Raw genomic sequence first — 16,168 nt, 5'->3', positions numbered from 1 at the left:
CACGTGTTGCGTTTGCTGTGTCGCGTATTGTGTTCGAGAGTGGACTTAATCTTTTAGAACTGTTATCCGTTTGGGCTAGATTAAATTTAAAAACAAATTAAATTTTAGAACAGTTTACAGATGAGTATTATGTTTTACTGGTCTTGAACAAATTATATATTGTTTTGATCGTGAATATACGATGGTAAACTGAATGGTAGAAACTCTTTTATGCTATTTTTTTAATAAGATGCCAATACCTTTTTGATTTTATCATTAATTTTGATATTGCGACTAGATATAGCTAAAATCAAATCTCATAAATGAATAAATGTATCGGAAACATGCACACAAGCGTAATATGATATTTTGTTTCCTGTACAACTTTATCGAAAAGAATAATCAATAAAATATTTTAAATTAAACCTTGCACCAAGCACGAGGTAAAGCCGTTAATTGCTCGGCTAATTTGCCGATCTGCAGCTCCAATATCTTTTGGACCAAATTCCCCATACATGTTCGAGAAAAAAGAATTCAATTTAATATATTGTTCGCAATTGTTAAACAGTTTATTTAATATAAAGCTGTACAATAAAAAAAACTTACATAGGAAAAATTAACCAAATTTAATGTATATTTACTCACTATTCAAATCAGGCAACGGTGCCCATGCAGCAAAAACCGTATTGATGTTTTTGTGTCGTTAATTTTTGTAAAAAATACTTTTTGAGAAGAATGGACTTGATTTTCACTTAAAAATAAGTCTTCTTTATGTTCAGTTTTAATCTATTAAATTACTACATATATTGAATTTTATCAAACATAAAATAATTAGTAGATATTTCATGAAGACGTTACCACTGTTCTGTGTCTTCCATCAGTCAAAAGTGACATTCGCTTTGCGCAATGAAAAGGAACAACAATAACAAATCTGCCGGTTCAAAACTACAATTTTTTCCTTGTTGAAAAATTTAATTATGATTTAATTGACAAAAGTTATTCCAAAGTGATTTTCACATTTATCTTTTATAAGGAACTGCGACAGGATGAATCGTTTACCATTGCGTGCGCGTGTGCTGTCTGAATGTTTTCGAAGTAAATCATTGGACCCGGTCGCTGTTGTTGAACATTCTTTAGCGCAAATAGAATCCCACAAGCATCTGAATGCGTTTGTACGTGTATCATCGGAAAAGGCGCTAAAACAGGCGAAGCAGTCCAAGGATCGTCACGATGCAAACAGTCCAAAAAGCGTCCTCGACGGAGTAACAATTGCGGTGAAAGATAACTTCTGTACCAAAGGAATTCACACTACCTGTGCCTCTCGGTAGGGAAAAACATGACCATGGTTTTGTACTTGTAAATAAGCATGAACCATTCACAATCTCCACAGAATGCTGCAAAACTTCATCCCCACATACGATGCAACGGTCGTGGAGCGGTTACAGGCGCATGGCGCCGTCATAGTTGGTAAAACAAATCTCGATCAGTTCGGCATGGGCTCTGGCTGTATCGATTCCATCTTTGGACCTACGCGAAACAACTGGAGCGAAGATACTAACGATGATCGTTTTCGTATTGCCGGCGGAAGTTCGGGTGGATCGGCTGTGGCCGTAGCTGCAGGGCTATGTTATGCCGCCCTTGGATCTGATACGGGCGGATCGACCCGAAATCCGGCATCCTACTGTGGGATTGTTGGTTTAAAGCCGACCTACGGTCTTGTGTCCCGCCATGGACTGATTCCGCTGGTAAACTCTATGGATGTTCCGGGCATAATGACGCGGACCGTTGATGATTGTGCGTCCGTGTTAAATGCCGTTGCCGGTCCGGATGTCTATGATTCCACGACGGTAAAGAGACCGTTTGAAAGCATCGCACCACTGGAGAAACAAATGTCGCTGAAAGGAGTCCAGATCGGTATTCCGATCGAGTATCACTGCGATGGCCTTGAGAAGGAAGTGCTGGAAACGTGGACAGTCATAGCGGACATGCTCGAATCTGCCGGTGCTACTGTGAAAGCCGTGCCCCTGCCCAACACTGCGTCCTCGATATTCGTCTACTCCATCCTGAATCAATGTGAGGTGGCCAGTAACATGTCACGGTATGACGGAATCGAGTACGGCCATCGTTCGCAGGAGGACAGCAGCACGGAACAGCTGTACGCTCGAACGCGGGCCGAAGGGTTTAACGGCGTGGTGAAGAACCGAATTTTGTCCGGCAACTACTTCCTGCTCCGCGAGAACTACGACAAATACTTCCAAAAGGCGCTGAAAGTGCGTAGACTCATTGCGGACGATTTTGTCCGTGCGTTCAAGGAAGTGGACGTGCTGCTCACTCCGACAACGCTGAGTGAAGCGCCACTGTACAAAGACTTTGTGCAGAGCAACAATCGGGATCAGTGCGCCGTGCAAGACTTTTGTACACAGCCGGCCAATATGGCCGGCATACCGGCGATCTCGATTCCGATCCGACTTTCTTCCCGCCAATTGCCGATCAGTTTACAGCTGATGGGAGATCATTTTACTGAGCGAAACCTTCTACAAGTCGCCAGCTGGATTGAGAAGCAGGTTGACTTCGTTGCAAATTATAGCTAAAAGCAGCAAATAAAAGTAGCCGTTAGTGGTTCCGGTTAGCTTACACCGCGAGCGTTTCGAGAGCGTTTTATTTGACGTAGCTGGCCAGGGTCCGGGCGACGAAATTGTTCACCACGATCCAGAACACCACCGAGATGGAATTGGGCACTTTCGTCGGGAAGTTGATGAATCCACCGAACGGTTCAAAGTTAAAGTTGTCGCCGAACACGATGACGGTGGAGTAGCGGTAGAAAATGGAAATGTACATCATGCACAGCCCGACCACGGCCATCCCGCCGTAGTGCAGTCCGTACTCGTACGCAACGCGCTTCACACCATCCCGTCCTTTGGCCTCGTTCAGCGTCACTTCCAGTTTGCCAATTTCACGCTCACACCGGACGTACCGGGTGTACTCGTCGCGCATGGAAATTTTCGCCAGATCGGAGCGTAATTTGGCTATTTCTTTCCTCCGCGCTATCACTTCCGCACTATCCCGGCATATGAAGGGCAGGATCTGGCAGGAAACGGGGCAAATGTTGGCGAAGGTTGTAATAGAAGGCTTTTGAATGAAAGTACTTACCATTTTCGTAATCTTTGATGCAAACGCCATCAGCAAGGACAGCAGGGAAATGACGAATATTAGATACATCGTTTTGTGTCTGCTGGCGAGGAAAATTCAGCAAATATGATTCTTGTTTTGATTTTTGCCATGCAGGCAGAGGGATTGTTGTTTTGAAATAGGAAGCTGTGTCCAGAGTGACCAGAAATACCGATTTATCTGTATTCCTACCGATTTTTCATATGCCTACCGATTTACAGATAAGCCTCCTAAAACTACCGATTTTTCATTTAACCTACCGAAAATCACAGAATTTTGATTTTTCAGTCGTTTAAGCTTATTCTGAGGCGCTTGGGATGCTGTTTCAAGGATTGCTAACCTCATTTGTTACTTATCGCGCTGATGCACGTTTGTTTGCCTGGCTTTTTTTATTTTTATCCGTTAAAATTTAATGTTCATAAAAAGTAGAAAATGTCAGTTGCGTGGATTCCAAGAATTGCTCATCAAAGAAAATCATTTAAATTTGAATCTCGCTGTCTGCGGTTAAAGCTTACCCGACTTAGTGCGTGGCCACGGAGCTGAAAAAATGTTGAAATTTTTTCAACTTTGTCAAAATTGCTTGTCAACTGCAAAAGAGCTTTTCTCGTGGCCGCACCAAAAACATACACAAGAGCGAAAAAAAGCTCCAACATCTGAATATCATCGATATTTTGTTCAAGAAGTACTAAATAGGTACATAAATCAATTAGAATCATGCATTTTAGCATTATTATCATAACAATGGGTCACAACTGCGCCAAATAGCTGTTTGTTTTCGCTTTTTCACCAACGTCAAATTTTTCAACTTTTGTCAACTTTTTTTCCTGGCTGCTCCAGGTTACAAAATTTTGACAAAAGCTCAAAAAAGTGACAAAAGCTCACATTTTGAAAAATTTGTCAGCATTTTGTCACTCCCATGGCCTTTCGCTTACTGACAAAGAGAATGAAATTTTCAGGCGAGGGGTAGGTAGAAACACACGATGGGGGTCCAGCCCAAGATCGGATCCGAAGTCCGTTGTTTTGGACTAAAATTAAAAATGGCGGATGGAACGCTACCACGGAGAGAATGCGCTCTATTGCATGCCTTTAAAATGCATGAGGCGCTCTCACTGAAAAGAACGCTCGCTCGCGCTGTTTCATTGTATTTTCCTTATACCCCTTCCTTTACACGGACTTGGTGCACCTGAATCAAAAGAAAAACTTTAATACATCAAACTTGGTTTATAAAATGTTGTGAGCTAACCTGGACCGGATGGATTGCTACTAGTAACTCACCGTTGGCGCGTGAGTGATCATCGGTTGATGTGTGCGTGCAATCCATCCGGGTCATCGTTTGCGCGGTCAGCGGGGTCGACCGGCGAACACGCCGGCACTTGGCAACTGGCAACTAAGGATAGCGCACGGAAAGGGAACGGCGGGAAACAGTCTTCGTTTTTACGTTAGAATAACGTCTTTTATGTTAATACAGTTATATGTTCGTTTATGTTACAAACGCGTGTACCTCTCTGAGTAATAATAACCGAAGAAGAAAAGGAACATATCATAAAAGACGCACACTTTTTCATTATTTTTGCTAGTAGGGTAAAAAGAAATTGATCGTTAAAATAATGGATTATATTTAAATGGTTGCGTTCTCAACAGTGCTCCGGCCGAAATCTGCCAATATAATCTGGCCACACTGGTCCGCAAGTCAGGCGAGCTTTTGGCGGCCACCGTCGCAAAACCGTCGCAAAACGTCAAAATTGGCGTCGCATGTACTGCAAACCGACGTCGCCAGCGAGCGAAACTCGCAACGATTTCGAGGCGCTGGCGACGGTCGTTTTTTGACGTTTGGCGACGGTTATTGACCTTTCGAGTGAGCTTTTGCCCTGCGGACCAGTGTGGCCAGATTATATTGGCAGATTTCGGCCGGAGCACTGTTGAGAACGCAACCATTTAACCTTCGTTTCTAAGACCAAAAATACACCCTCATCTTTATGATCACCTACCCGGGAAGGTCATACATTTTGTATGGGAGTTTGCATTTCTGGATGGTAAATTGATCATATCTTCTGTTTTAATTATTGAAATAACTTTAAATTTTCAGGAAAGCTGCTTGTAGAAAATTACACCGCGTGTGAAATTGGAGGAAAACTTGTGATATTTTGGGAATAAGAAAATAACGTGTAGACGGTTGAACTTTCACTTTGCTAAAGTTTATGCACTTGTCTGTTTGAGATCATTTGTACAATTCATTACATAGTTCAGTTAATCCTCATCTAGTTCCTTGTTTATATTGTAGCCTTCAAGTGTTGTCTGTTTCTAATCCCGTTACCATAATCCCATAATTCATGCCATAATATAATTCAAATCAATATATACATAGAAATTCAAACACTGCATAAAACTTTGTTCATTCCAGTATAAAAAAGGGATTTTCCTAATTATTTTTCATATACAGGCGGTCCCCAAGATACAGCTAACTTCAAGCTTTCCTGAAAATTTGAAGTTATTTCAATAACTAAAACAGAAGATATGATCAATTTACCACGCAAAAGAGCAATTTCTCATACAAAATGTCATCAAAGGACATCCCAAATAGCCAGAATTGCTTAAGCAGCTCAATTTGACACGCTAAAGATCGCTGCTCTAATTCGCCTTTTGCAGTAGATAAACAGCATCAAAGTTCTATGTGGGTCTTTCAAACAGCGCCTAAGCAGCTTCCTTATGCCACGATGCCAGGGATTATTTTCCTTTCTGTTTTATTTTCAAGCAAGCGTCATCGATGAAATAAACAACAATATTTGTTTCGTTTAATCACATATGTATATTTCTAAATCTTTTGTATTGATGAATTACACACAATTTTACACAATTTACTGATAATTCACAATCACTTCACTCAATATTCATTCTTCAATTAACGAATCTATCTTGTGCAGCAGCAATGAGATTATTGCCGGCGTCCGTCTTTGACACTTTGACAAGAGCCACCTTGTACCGATGTCATGCATTAAAAAGCTATAAAGTTCCACCAAGTTCAGTACCCTTTCTTAACAAGCCTTCAAGTTCCATCATGAACCCTACACATAGTGCTAATCAGCCGCAAAGTTCCAAAGAGTACCATGTGCCTGTTAAAAAGCTCCATAGTTCCGCAAAGTACCGTCTATCTCTTAATCAGCCACAAAGTACGACATCGGAACGATTTTTCGTTAAACAGCCCTAAATCAGCTATAAAGTACGAGCTGGGCATATGCACTGGCACTCTGATAAATTCCTCACTTTCAGTATAAATTCATATTTGGTTCGCTTGGTACACTTCTCCTTGCTCGCTGACTGAACGGATTCAATAATCGTTTCCTATATATCAGATTTTGCTAGGGAACTGTGTTGTTCCCAAGCGCCACAGAATTAGCTTAAACGACTGGAAAATTGAATATTCATAGAAAAAAATTAAAGATTCACAGCTTCATTGGTTTGATCAATAGATGGCGTATTACAACTCATCATTATATTGCTATCCTTTTCTTGCAATGTGTTTCGACAAGTTTCATCTTATCATGACCTATATAGCTTCTAACTTTCCGAGTAAAAATCTATATGAATGGTCGTGTGGTCAGATACGTGGGTATCAACACCAACGACCATTACTCAAATCTCACTTGCTTCAGTGCTGGTGGTTTCCGTTGGAGTTTAGTATTTAAACAATCGTATCGCCGTTCTAGTTCTAGCGATGCATAACTTCAATGAACGAAACCATACAACAGTACAGAGGAAATGAGAAAGCTCTCCTCCAAGTGATGAAGCTCAACTGGTAGGGGTATCCCACCAACAGAGAGCGCCACCAGCTTTTTTGCTATTTTTAGAATGCATGACTCGTTTGCCGTCTGCTAAACGAAGTCTTTCTATATTCCGTTTAGGTAGAGAACTTGAGTCGTTTAGAAACCATTTAGTGGTCGTTTAGTGGATTTGTGGCACTTGGGTTGTTATCCAGTAATCTTCAGATCATCATTTTAATCCAAGAACTGGCCGTCGCGTAGGTTTTTTTGGTTTCTTTCTTTGTGCTACGTCTGAGCAAAACCACATACAATTTCTGCGAGATTTTGTTTAAACTTCAAGGCATACTAGATTTTGCTATGGAGTAAACCGTCAAATTGTGTGTCGATGTATTGGTGATAAAGAACACCATAAGCCCACCTGATATATACATTCACTTTGGTTAAATGGTTGCGTTCTCAACAGTGCTCCGGCCGAAATCTGCCAATATAATCTGGCCACACTGGTCCGCAGGGCAAAAGCTCACTCGAAAGGTCAATAACCGTCGCCAAACGTCAAAAACGACCGTCGCCAGCGCCTCGAAATCGTTGCGAGTTTCGCTCGCTGGCGACGTCGGTTTGCAGTACATGCGACGCCAATTTTGACGTTTTGCGACGGTTTTGCGACGGTGGCCGCCAAAAAAGCTCGTCTTGCCCTTGTGGGCAAAGTGACCAGAAATACCGATGTATATATATATACAGTGGAGCGCCGTTTATCCGGGTACCTTTTATCCGGCTTTCCGTTTATCCGTGCTGTTGAGAAATGACAGTTCAATACAAAAGTAACATTGCGTTATGAGGAGGAATTTGAAAAAGCGGTTATAAGAGCACATTGTCATCACAAAAACGCTATAATTCATGGCAAATTTAAAAAAAGACGCTGAAAAAGAGACGAGAAGTAGCTCAGCAGAAATTTATGTCTAAGCTAATTTTAGGTGAGACTGACGCACCCGAACTACTTGCTAGAATTAACTTAAATGTACCCTGTAGAACATTTCGTAACTATTGACTACTTAAAACCCAACTGGCTAGACGTGCTTATAGTGAAAATGATCCCATGACTGCGATTGCTCTTAAATTTAACGCTAATTATGATAATTTTGACTGGCATCACGCGACTCATTTTTAAACTGTTTACTATACTGTGCGTTATGTAATGTATTTGTTAGGTCACTGTTAAGCTATGTATTGCTAGCTTTAAGTTTTAGGGTAGTATTAAGTAATAAGGCCACCTTGCTCGGCCATTTACTTCCACCATAAACTATAAACGATAAAATCGTATCCAAGGAGCACTGCTGCGGTCCTAAGCGGTCGCGTGGAGCCCCGAGAAAAAGAACTTGTCACCACAAAAAAAATGTGCAGCTTAGTCCTTCTTTGGCTTACAATTCCAATTTTCAGATCGACACTTCAGAAAAATCTTCATTTGTGTAACCGCTGAACCAATTCTAATCCATATCCTAAATAAAGGATGCATATTCTCGTGAGATGAAACTTTCATTTTCCGCATTAGCACCCCCTCCCATCCCGCTTAACACTTCTTTCGCCTTGACTTCTTTTAAGTTTCGAGTTTTAACCTACCGAAAACTACCGATAAAATTTTGATGCGCCTACCGAAAACCGCCAAAATAATCTGGCCACACTGCCATCATCTTCCTCTTTCGTACAGTTTGCGAAAATCCATCACCGCCGCTCCCGAACAAGTCGCGTAATTCTGTCCGGCTGTCCCTGTTCGTGCGGGGCGTGCAAAAAAGGGCTTTGCCATCGAAGGAACGTCCCTCGGTAAGCAGCTGTGCGGTTCCGAGCCGGATGCAACGAGAGGAATTCCGTGCGCTTCTACGTTAAAATTTCACCTTTCACTTGCTTCTGTCATCCAAGGGGGAGAGCAACGTGACGAACAAACACCGCAAGGCACCTGAGTGAGTGAGTGAGCGATGGCCGGAATACTTTCGATATCGTCGCGGAATTTGCCCCGCGCAGCCCTCCGTCTCGGTCTGCGTTCATTGGAAGGCCAATCAGCACCCCAGCAGGTAAGGCTCTCATCTTTCGCTTGCGAGTGTGAATAATCGTGACGAAATTGTGCTAGCAATGGCTCACGGGGAGAAGATGTCTCGGGTAAATCCCCGATACTTCTGCCGCAACACCGGTGAAAAACGGATTATGTAATCTCGACAGCCAACCTGTGGTCAAATGTGCATGTCCCGAGAAGGGAAAACAGCTGCGGGGCATGTGTGTGCGTGTATGAGTGTGACGATCGATGCTTGTCCTAGTTTCGAAAGGGAATGCGCGTGAACCCGGTCTGAAAAGGCTGCTGTACTGATGGATCTGTTTTTCCCATGCTTTGTAGGGCACTGTAACCGGTTCGCGATCCTACCACCAGGGGCGTCGATTGTTGCCGAGCGTCGCCGTCCGGTCCGCGGTCACCGACAGTGGCAGACGTTGCGAATCCGTTCGAAAGTAAGCACAACTGTTATGCTTTTATTTATAGCTGCCCGTTTCCTGCGCCGTTCGATCCGTAGCATTGCTGTCGATGATCTTTGTCGCTTGATTAATAACATTGTAAGATCTCGCTGACGCGTGTAGCCCGTATATGGTGGGGGTGTGTGATCACATGGTGCGGATGGCGAGAGATACTCATCCCTACCCCGTTGACACACGTACTTGTAGCGAATTGTGCGACGCGTGTTTATCGACGCATTGCTCCGGATCGTGGCGGATTTGTTTACCTGTTTACATTGGGCGACAGTTTAGCGATAAGCCACTAATGACCGATCCCGTTTGGTCCCTCTATTCGCCCCGATTGATAGCTCTATCAAGGCACAGGGATGGGCTGTGAACGAGCGGGCCATCTTCACCTCGGCCCGCATGCTGTCGTCGGAAATCGTGAAGGTGCCTCCGTTTGCCGATTCCGTGTCCGAGGGCGATGTGAAGTTTGAGAAGAAAGTCGGCGATGCGGTGGCCGCCGACGAGGTGGTGATGGAGATTGAGACCGACAAGACTACCGTCGGTGTCCCGGCCCCGGGCCATGGTATTATCGAGGAGATCTACGTCGCGGACGGCGATACGGTGAAGGCGGGTCAGCAGCTGTTCAAGCTGAAGATTACCGGCGAAGCGCCAAAGGCCAGCGCCGCCAAGCCGGCCGACGCTCCGGCACCGGCAGCAGCGGCCCCACCACCACCACCGCCGCCACCACCGGTAGCGGCTGCCGCTCCGCCACCGCCACCACCAGCGGCCGCCGCAGGTACGCCTCCGCCACCACCACCGCCGAAACCAGCGGCACCGATTAGCCGAATGCCAGTTGCAGCGATCCGCCATGCGCAGGCCATCGAGGCGGCCACCGTGAAGGTACCGCCGGCTGATTACACGAAGGAAATCACCGGAACGCGCACGGAGCAGCGCGTCAAGATGACGCGCATGCGGCTGAAGATTGCCTCGCGCCTGAAGGAGGCGCAAAACACGAACGCAATGCTGACGACGTTCAACGAAATCGACATGAGGTGAGTATCGGCGATAAGGCCATTATCTTTCGTCGCCATGCCTCCCATGTGTGTGTATGCGTCCTATGTCGTCCGTCGCATGCCCTTATCGCTACTGGCTGGCAACAGTGAGTGGCGCATCTTGACAGGCCTAATCCCATCGCATTGCTGGTGGGTTGATTGTTTTTCGAACAGCATAATCAGTCCACTGCTAGGCCAAGCCTCCGGTGAGATTTTTGAGGGCTCAAAACAAACACTCGGCACCGTTTTTGAATCGTCCGTGCCCATTTTTAGCATAGCAATTGATCAATATGAATGGTGGCGCATATTCAGTCGATGCCTCAACTGATGACGCATCAACCTTGAAGGTGGGCGACGCAAGATGACGTATCATAGCGGTGGTGAATGGTGAAGGCCAACCACCACACGGCATGACGTAATTGTGAGATAATGCTTATGGGAAAAACGGTGAGAAACGCCATGCACGCATGCGTGAAAGATTCTAAGCGAAAGCTTGTCCAACATTGTACTGTACCCGATGGTGGTGCTTCTGTGCTGCTGTCCATTATGTTGCTCCGTAGGATAAATCTTAAAAATAACATTCGCAATAATTGGAACCCATGCGCGCCAGGTGGTAGCGTCTTTTGTGTTGGTACGCAATCTTGCGCACCGTGCTCTGCCGAAGCATTTGACATGGATTGACGCAAGTCAGAAAAGATGCTTGAAATTGATCCTTTTCAATGGAAAAGGGAGTGTTAAGCATTCGGTTACTTAGAAACCAGAGTAATGTGACGTGTTGACGTAGTGTAAAAAAAAATTGTTTTCCTTTTAAATCATAAACTATCAACTAACGAACTTACTAATGATATTCTCTTTAGCTTCATCATGGATTTCCGTAAGCAACATTTGGAAGCGTTCCAAAAGAAGTACGGCATGAAGCTGGGCTTCATGTCTGCCTTCTGCAAAGCAGCTGCCTATGCCCTGCAGGACCAACCCGTCGTGAATGCAGTCATTGACGAAAACGTAAGTGCACAATTGATCGTTTGTTTTTCATGTTTACATTCTTCTAACATGCCCAATTGGTTGCCGTGTTGTAGGAAATTATCTATCGTGATTACGTAGACATTTCGGTAGCCGTAGCGTCGCCGAAGGGTCTGGTAGTACCAGTGCTGAGAAATGTGGAAGGTATGAACTACGCCGATATCGAGCTGGCCATCGCTGGGCTGGCGGATAAGGCGAAAAAGGGAACGTTGGCCGTAGAGGACATGGATGGTGGCACCTTCACCATCTCGAACGGTGGAGTGTTCGGATCGCTGCTCGGCACGCCCATCATCAATCCTCCGCAGAGCGCCATTCTTGGCATGCACGGCATCTTCGAGCGACCGATCGCTGTGAAGGGACAGGTACGCGGGAAAGAAAAGTGGTAGCGTTGTTCGTATTGTTCGTGTAACCGTATATATGATCGATTTTTTTTCAGGTGGTAATCCGACCCATGATGTACGTAGCCCTGACCTACGACCATCGGTTGATTGATGGCCGTGAGGCTGTCACCTTCCTGCGCAAGGTGAAGGCCGCTGTCGAGGATCCTCGCATCGTGCTGGCCGGTCTGTAAACGAACAGTAAAAAAATCAACAACCCCTGCCTGCGTTCACGAAGACGGATCTCTTTGAAGAATCAACTATTGACCAGCGACGTGCAAACAGCAGAACCATCTTGTGACGATGCATGCAAATGAAAATATCGCAGGACAACGCTTTTCTGCACCGCACCCCCCAAACTATTAACTACCGTATAGAGATTGCACAACCCGTTGCCTGATTAGATGTTTCCTATGAATCTTTATTATTACCGCAGCCTCCAACTAAAACCTCTCAGAGGACGGTGTACGTTACAGCGCGATTAAAAATGGACGAAATTCAAGCATGTTGTAATTCAGTGTACTACTAACCACGCTGCGAAATGTTAAACATTGTTAGGTAATGCCAATTGCAATTACATCCAAGCCATGCCACGATCATGCAGAAACAGTTGTGCGATTATCGGTTCTACCAACTGCGACAGGAGGAGCTCTGCGGCAATCGTAACGTATATAGTATCAACTAAACGACATAACAAGCACATCGACCGGTGTATTCGCAATGTGTATGGTGCTCTATTAAAGAATGACGGCGATATCGCTAAATAGACTATTGTTGTTTGTTCGACGCCTACACACAACAGTGCACGTTGAAGTAGAAGCGTGGGAACGGAACAGAACAGTTGTGCTTAACATCATCTTAACTTGATAACATTTCGAGAAAACCTTTGAAAAAGCGATGCAAGAAAACGCAGTTTTAGGTAGAGAAGTATTTATTTGAGTAAAATGAAATAAAATCCAGTATGAAAGACAATGCGTTTCGTTTATTTTTTTTTTTGGGGATGACAGAATATCTGTGTTAATTATTTGGAAATGCTAAGGTAAAAAAAATAGTTGCTGATCTTTATACCATTTTGATAGCCGAGATACGCTTTTTAGAAAAGTTCTGTTCATCTTGAGTCGTAAATCTCGGTTGAAATAGAAAATGTGAAAATGTCTATCATTGTTTAAATATGTTTAATGATTTAGATTTAATGATTTAATGATTTAGATATGATTCGGTTGCTACATTTTGTATAATTTTAATTTCCTCACATGTACGGGTTGGCAATTTAGCACCATGCATGCATTAGACATTAAGTAAAGTCAAAGAAACGAAGAAATCAATAAGTTCGAAATGGAAACTATGAATGCAATATTAGTGGTCATATTTACCAAATACATCGTACTGCTGCAGGGAGTCGAATAGAATAGTAGCTGCAGTTTCAGTTTTTTTTTATCGAACCCCTTTTAACACCGTTCGTAAGCATATAGGTCGTTTCTGTGTTCTGAACAACTGCTCGTAAGATAAAACAACATGGAGAAAATACTGTATGGCATAAATTTAAATGCTGAAGATGTAATGTTACTCAAAAATTATTCAAATCTCACCTATCTAAACAAAATTATTTGAAGAAATTTAAACCATCCTTCACAGAATTTCCAATTAGAATCCTTGTGGATAAAATATTTAGCATAAAACATTGTATACAATACTGTATACCAGTTGGATACTTGCGTACTAGTTACTTATACATAAACGGTTGAATTTATTTTTTGCACTTAAATTAGTGTTATTTAACAGACAAATTTGTGCTGCAGCAGCTCGTAATATAACTGTGAAAAATTAAATAAAAATAAATTAAAATTATGTGATTTGTTCATACACAGTTGTAACTGCTCCTAGTCATTCGTTTCATGTCTAGCTTAATTCAGACCAATGGATATCAATGGTGTAATTTTTATGTACAGTTTTTCAAGAAGAGTTTCTTTTGATGTCATAAATGTTACCGGCAAATCTGGGACACATGTTAGTATTTCGTTTATAGTTTGAGAAATAAAGGCAACAAATATGAGAAAAAAGCCAGTAAACAGGGTTTTTTATTCCAATTCTGGAGCATAGGAATTTCTGGAGAGTTGTTTTATGACGCAAAGTGAACTAATCATTTTGTACAAAGATATTAAGAATCCAGAAAGAATCTTCTTTTGCAATGATTTGTTGCGTTACTCGAACTGAATATAGATTCTTTCGGATATAATAACAGTATATTAGCTGATTTAGTACATCGTTACTGACCTTTAAACCACGGTGGATTCAGGTGTGGAACGCTGTTGGTAGATCTATTTAGTAAGTATGTATTACATTTTAATAGCAAATCAAGAAATTCAGCAGGGTCTTTTCCTCACAATACAAAACATAGATAATTAAATTTAAAAAAAATATGTTTAGGGACTTTCCAAAGCTACTCCCAGCAACAGGTCGATGATTCCTTTGGTTTTGACCTAAAATATCATACCTATTTTCGCACACATTACTTTGTTGTATGGATTTTTATAATAGAATATAAATTCATTAAAGACTATTTATTCACAGCAATGCTCTGACTTGATAAATTAGGTCGTTTTGGATAACGGTATTTATCCAACACATGTTTTTGCCTGAAAGCGATTGCCCAAGGGAAAAACATTAATGTGTAAGCTTAAGAATGTTTGGTTTAGGAGATAAATTCATTTTGGGATTGTTCAAGATTTTGGCTATTAATGCATGAGAAATAAAGTTAGCGCCACTGTCTTGGGCCAATAAAGTACACACACAATTTTGATTTCAATTTCGTGTAAGAAAATGTATTTGATATTTTTTAGTAATAAATTTCGTGCAAAAAAATAAACAAATGAGGTTGAGTTTCACCATCAAACATCTCAACATTTACCCCAGCAAGTTTATTGGCCAATTTTTCTTGTTCTTCAAAATTTCAAATAGATTTCTGTCTAGCTTGCTAACACACAGAGGAGATGAAGAAAGAAAAAAAAAGGAATCAGTAATGAAACAAAGACATGCACAGTAGTTGCGGGCACATTAATGTCGGAAGTTTTGTCATAAACCATGAGATATGAGCGAATGATTATGTTTTATTGCTACTTTGTTCGAGCGTTCTGCCAGCGTTGGCCGTTTTCGACTGGCTGGCTAGCAGACTGGCTTCGTCATTGGCGGAAATATCTGCAAAGACAACGGATGCGAGATGGAAGCACGTAAGAAACCGAAAGTCGAGAGCCGACATTTTGATGTAAAATCGACTGCGCTTTATGCGGTGCACATTCATTGCCGCTGTGGATGGGGGAAGAAGTCATAAATCTGCTAAAACTGCACTCAGCTTCACTAATAGGGTGTAGCGACATGAATAAAACGCTTGTTTTGATTATGTGTTGTTGTCTAAACAAATTTCTTCTTTATTAATAGTTTTCCAGTGATTTTATACGCCGTTGTTCTTGTGTATGATGTATTAACATTTGCCTGTTTGTATTTTAATTCCAACGCTTCCGTGTACATTGTAATTTAAAAATTAGCTTATATCGTTGACAATGTTTCTTTGTTGTATGTTTGTTTTTCAAACAGATTTTCGTTTGTATGTTTTATTTTTTATTATTATAGAACCGTTTTCGAAGTATTTTCCTATTTATTTTATCCTTCAAATTTCTATTTGATATTATTTTTACCTAATCAGATCACATGTAACCTTATGTTTTTAACTGACGCATAGAAGATCCGTTTCCCTGTATCATTTTCTTGTAACATTATATGAGTGATTTTGAATGTTCGTCATAAACTTCAGGCATTGTATATTTATAAATTCATTCGACTGTTGCCAAGATTAGATTCGCCCTGATTAGTATGATTCTGAATGTTCGACGTCATCGCATGTGTTCCGGGGTTCTCGCAATGATGTCTCTGTTGATATCTCTTCATTATGTATCCGTGCTTGGGTGTACCCTTTTCTTTCGTATAGTCAATTAAGATAAGCTCATTCAATCCCATTTGAAAGACTGGTATGGCCGGCATGAGTGTGTTTGATTCTATTGTCCATTGCGTCCAAGAAACCATGAACTTACGGAGGAAAAACTGATCCGTTTGAAAGCTGTGGCACGGGTACTTTGTTTGATAATTAATTTCTTCACGGCCAGTGACAGTGCTCCAAAAGAAGAACAGTCCTCGCCCAAGAAGGCCGCTCCTGCCGTACGAGAAAGTGTGTCACGGATTTAGAGACGTGATGAATGCTAAGACCTGGCTATGAGTTTTACAATTGCTCTGGATTCGCTCGTTATGTTCTATTACCCTATCTTGATTTGGAACCTATTGAAAG

General features: G+C 42.3%; 3 protein-coding genes across 3 annotated transcripts; 2 read left to right on the top strand and 1 right to left on the bottom strand.

The window, feature by feature from the left end:
* Positions 1 to 877: 877 nt before the first annotated feature.
* Positions 878 to 2,621, top strand: LOC120896523 (glutamyl-tRNA(Gln) amidotransferase subunit A, mitochondrial). Its single transcript, XM_040300706.1, has 2 exons — positions 878 to 1,303; positions 1,370 to 2,621. Exons 1-2 carry the CDS (start codon positions 1,026 to 1,028, stop codon positions 2,568 to 2,570), a joined length of 1,479 nt encoding a protein of 492 aa, XP_040156640.1. The 5' UTR covers positions 878 to 1,025; the 3' UTR covers positions 2,571 to 2,621.
* LOC120896524 (guided entry of tail-anchored proteins factor 1-like) lies at positions 2,597 to 3,299 on the bottom strand. The gene is made up of 2 exons (XM_040300707.1): positions 3,130 to 3,299; positions 2,597 to 3,063 (listed from the first exon to the last, which is right to left on the bottom strand). The coding sequence occupies exons 1-2, from the start codon at positions 3,196 to 3,198 to the stop codon at positions 2,638 to 2,640; spliced, it is 495 nt and encodes a 164-aa protein (XP_040156641.1). The 5' UTR covers positions 3,199 to 3,299; the 3' UTR covers positions 2,597 to 2,637.
* A 5,287-nt stretch (positions 3,300 to 8,586) lies between these two features.
* Positions 8,587 to 12,804, top strand: LOC120894634 (dihydrolipoyllysine-residue succinyltransferase component of 2-oxoglutarate dehydrogenase complex, mitochondrial). The gene is made up of 7 exons (XM_040297349.1): positions 8,587 to 8,720; positions 8,817 to 8,968; positions 9,286 to 9,395; positions 9,746 to 10,435; positions 11,293 to 11,437; positions 11,512 to 11,817; positions 11,892 to 12,804. Exons 2-7 carry the CDS (start codon positions 8,873 to 8,875, stop codon positions 12,024 to 12,026), a joined length of 1,482 nt encoding a protein of 493 aa, XP_040153283.1. The 5' UTR covers positions 8,587 to 8,720; positions 8,817 to 8,872; the 3' UTR covers positions 12,027 to 12,804.
* The last annotated feature ends 3,364 nt before the right edge of the window (positions 12,805 to 16,168 follow it).

The sequence above is a fragment of the Anopheles arabiensis genome, chromosome 2 (genome assembly GCF_016920715.1).
Source record: "Anopheles arabiensis isolate DONGOLA chromosome 2, AaraD3, whole genome shotgun sequence".
NCBI lineage: Eukaryota > Metazoa > Arthropoda > Insecta > Diptera > Culicidae > Anopheles > Anopheles arabiensis.
The sequence above is the reverse complement of the archived record's forward strand: the minus strand, read 5'-3'. Positions and strand labels throughout refer to the sequence as shown.

Coding starts and splice junctions, on each gene's coding strand:
- LOC120896523 (XM_040300706.1), top strand. CDS start 1,026: ATGAATCGTTTACCATTGCGTGCGCGTGTGCTGTCTGAATGTTTTCGA. Junction 1,304..1,369: donor CACACTACCTGTGCCTCTCG/GTAGGGAAAAAC, acceptor CAATCTCCACAG/AATGCTGCAAAACTTCATCC.
- LOC120894634 (XM_040297349.1), top strand. CDS start 8,873: ATGGCCGGAATACTTTCGATATCGTCGCGGAATTTGCCCCGCGCAGCC. Junction 9,396..9,745: donor CGTTGCGAATCCGTTCGAAA/GTAAGCACAACT, acceptor CCCGATTGATAG/CTCTATCAAGGCACAGGGAT. Junction 10,436..11,292: donor TTCAACGAAATCGACATGAG/GTGAGTATCGGC, acceptor TATTCTCTTTAG/CTTCATCATGGATTTCCGTA.
- LOC120896524 (XM_040300707.1), bottom strand. CDS start 3,198: ATGTATCTAATATTCGTCATTTCCCTGCTGTCCTTGCTGATGGCGTTT. Junction 3,064..3,129: donor CATCAAAGATTACGAAAATG/GTAAGTACTTTC, acceptor GTTTCCTGCCAG/ATCCTGCCCTTCATATGCCG.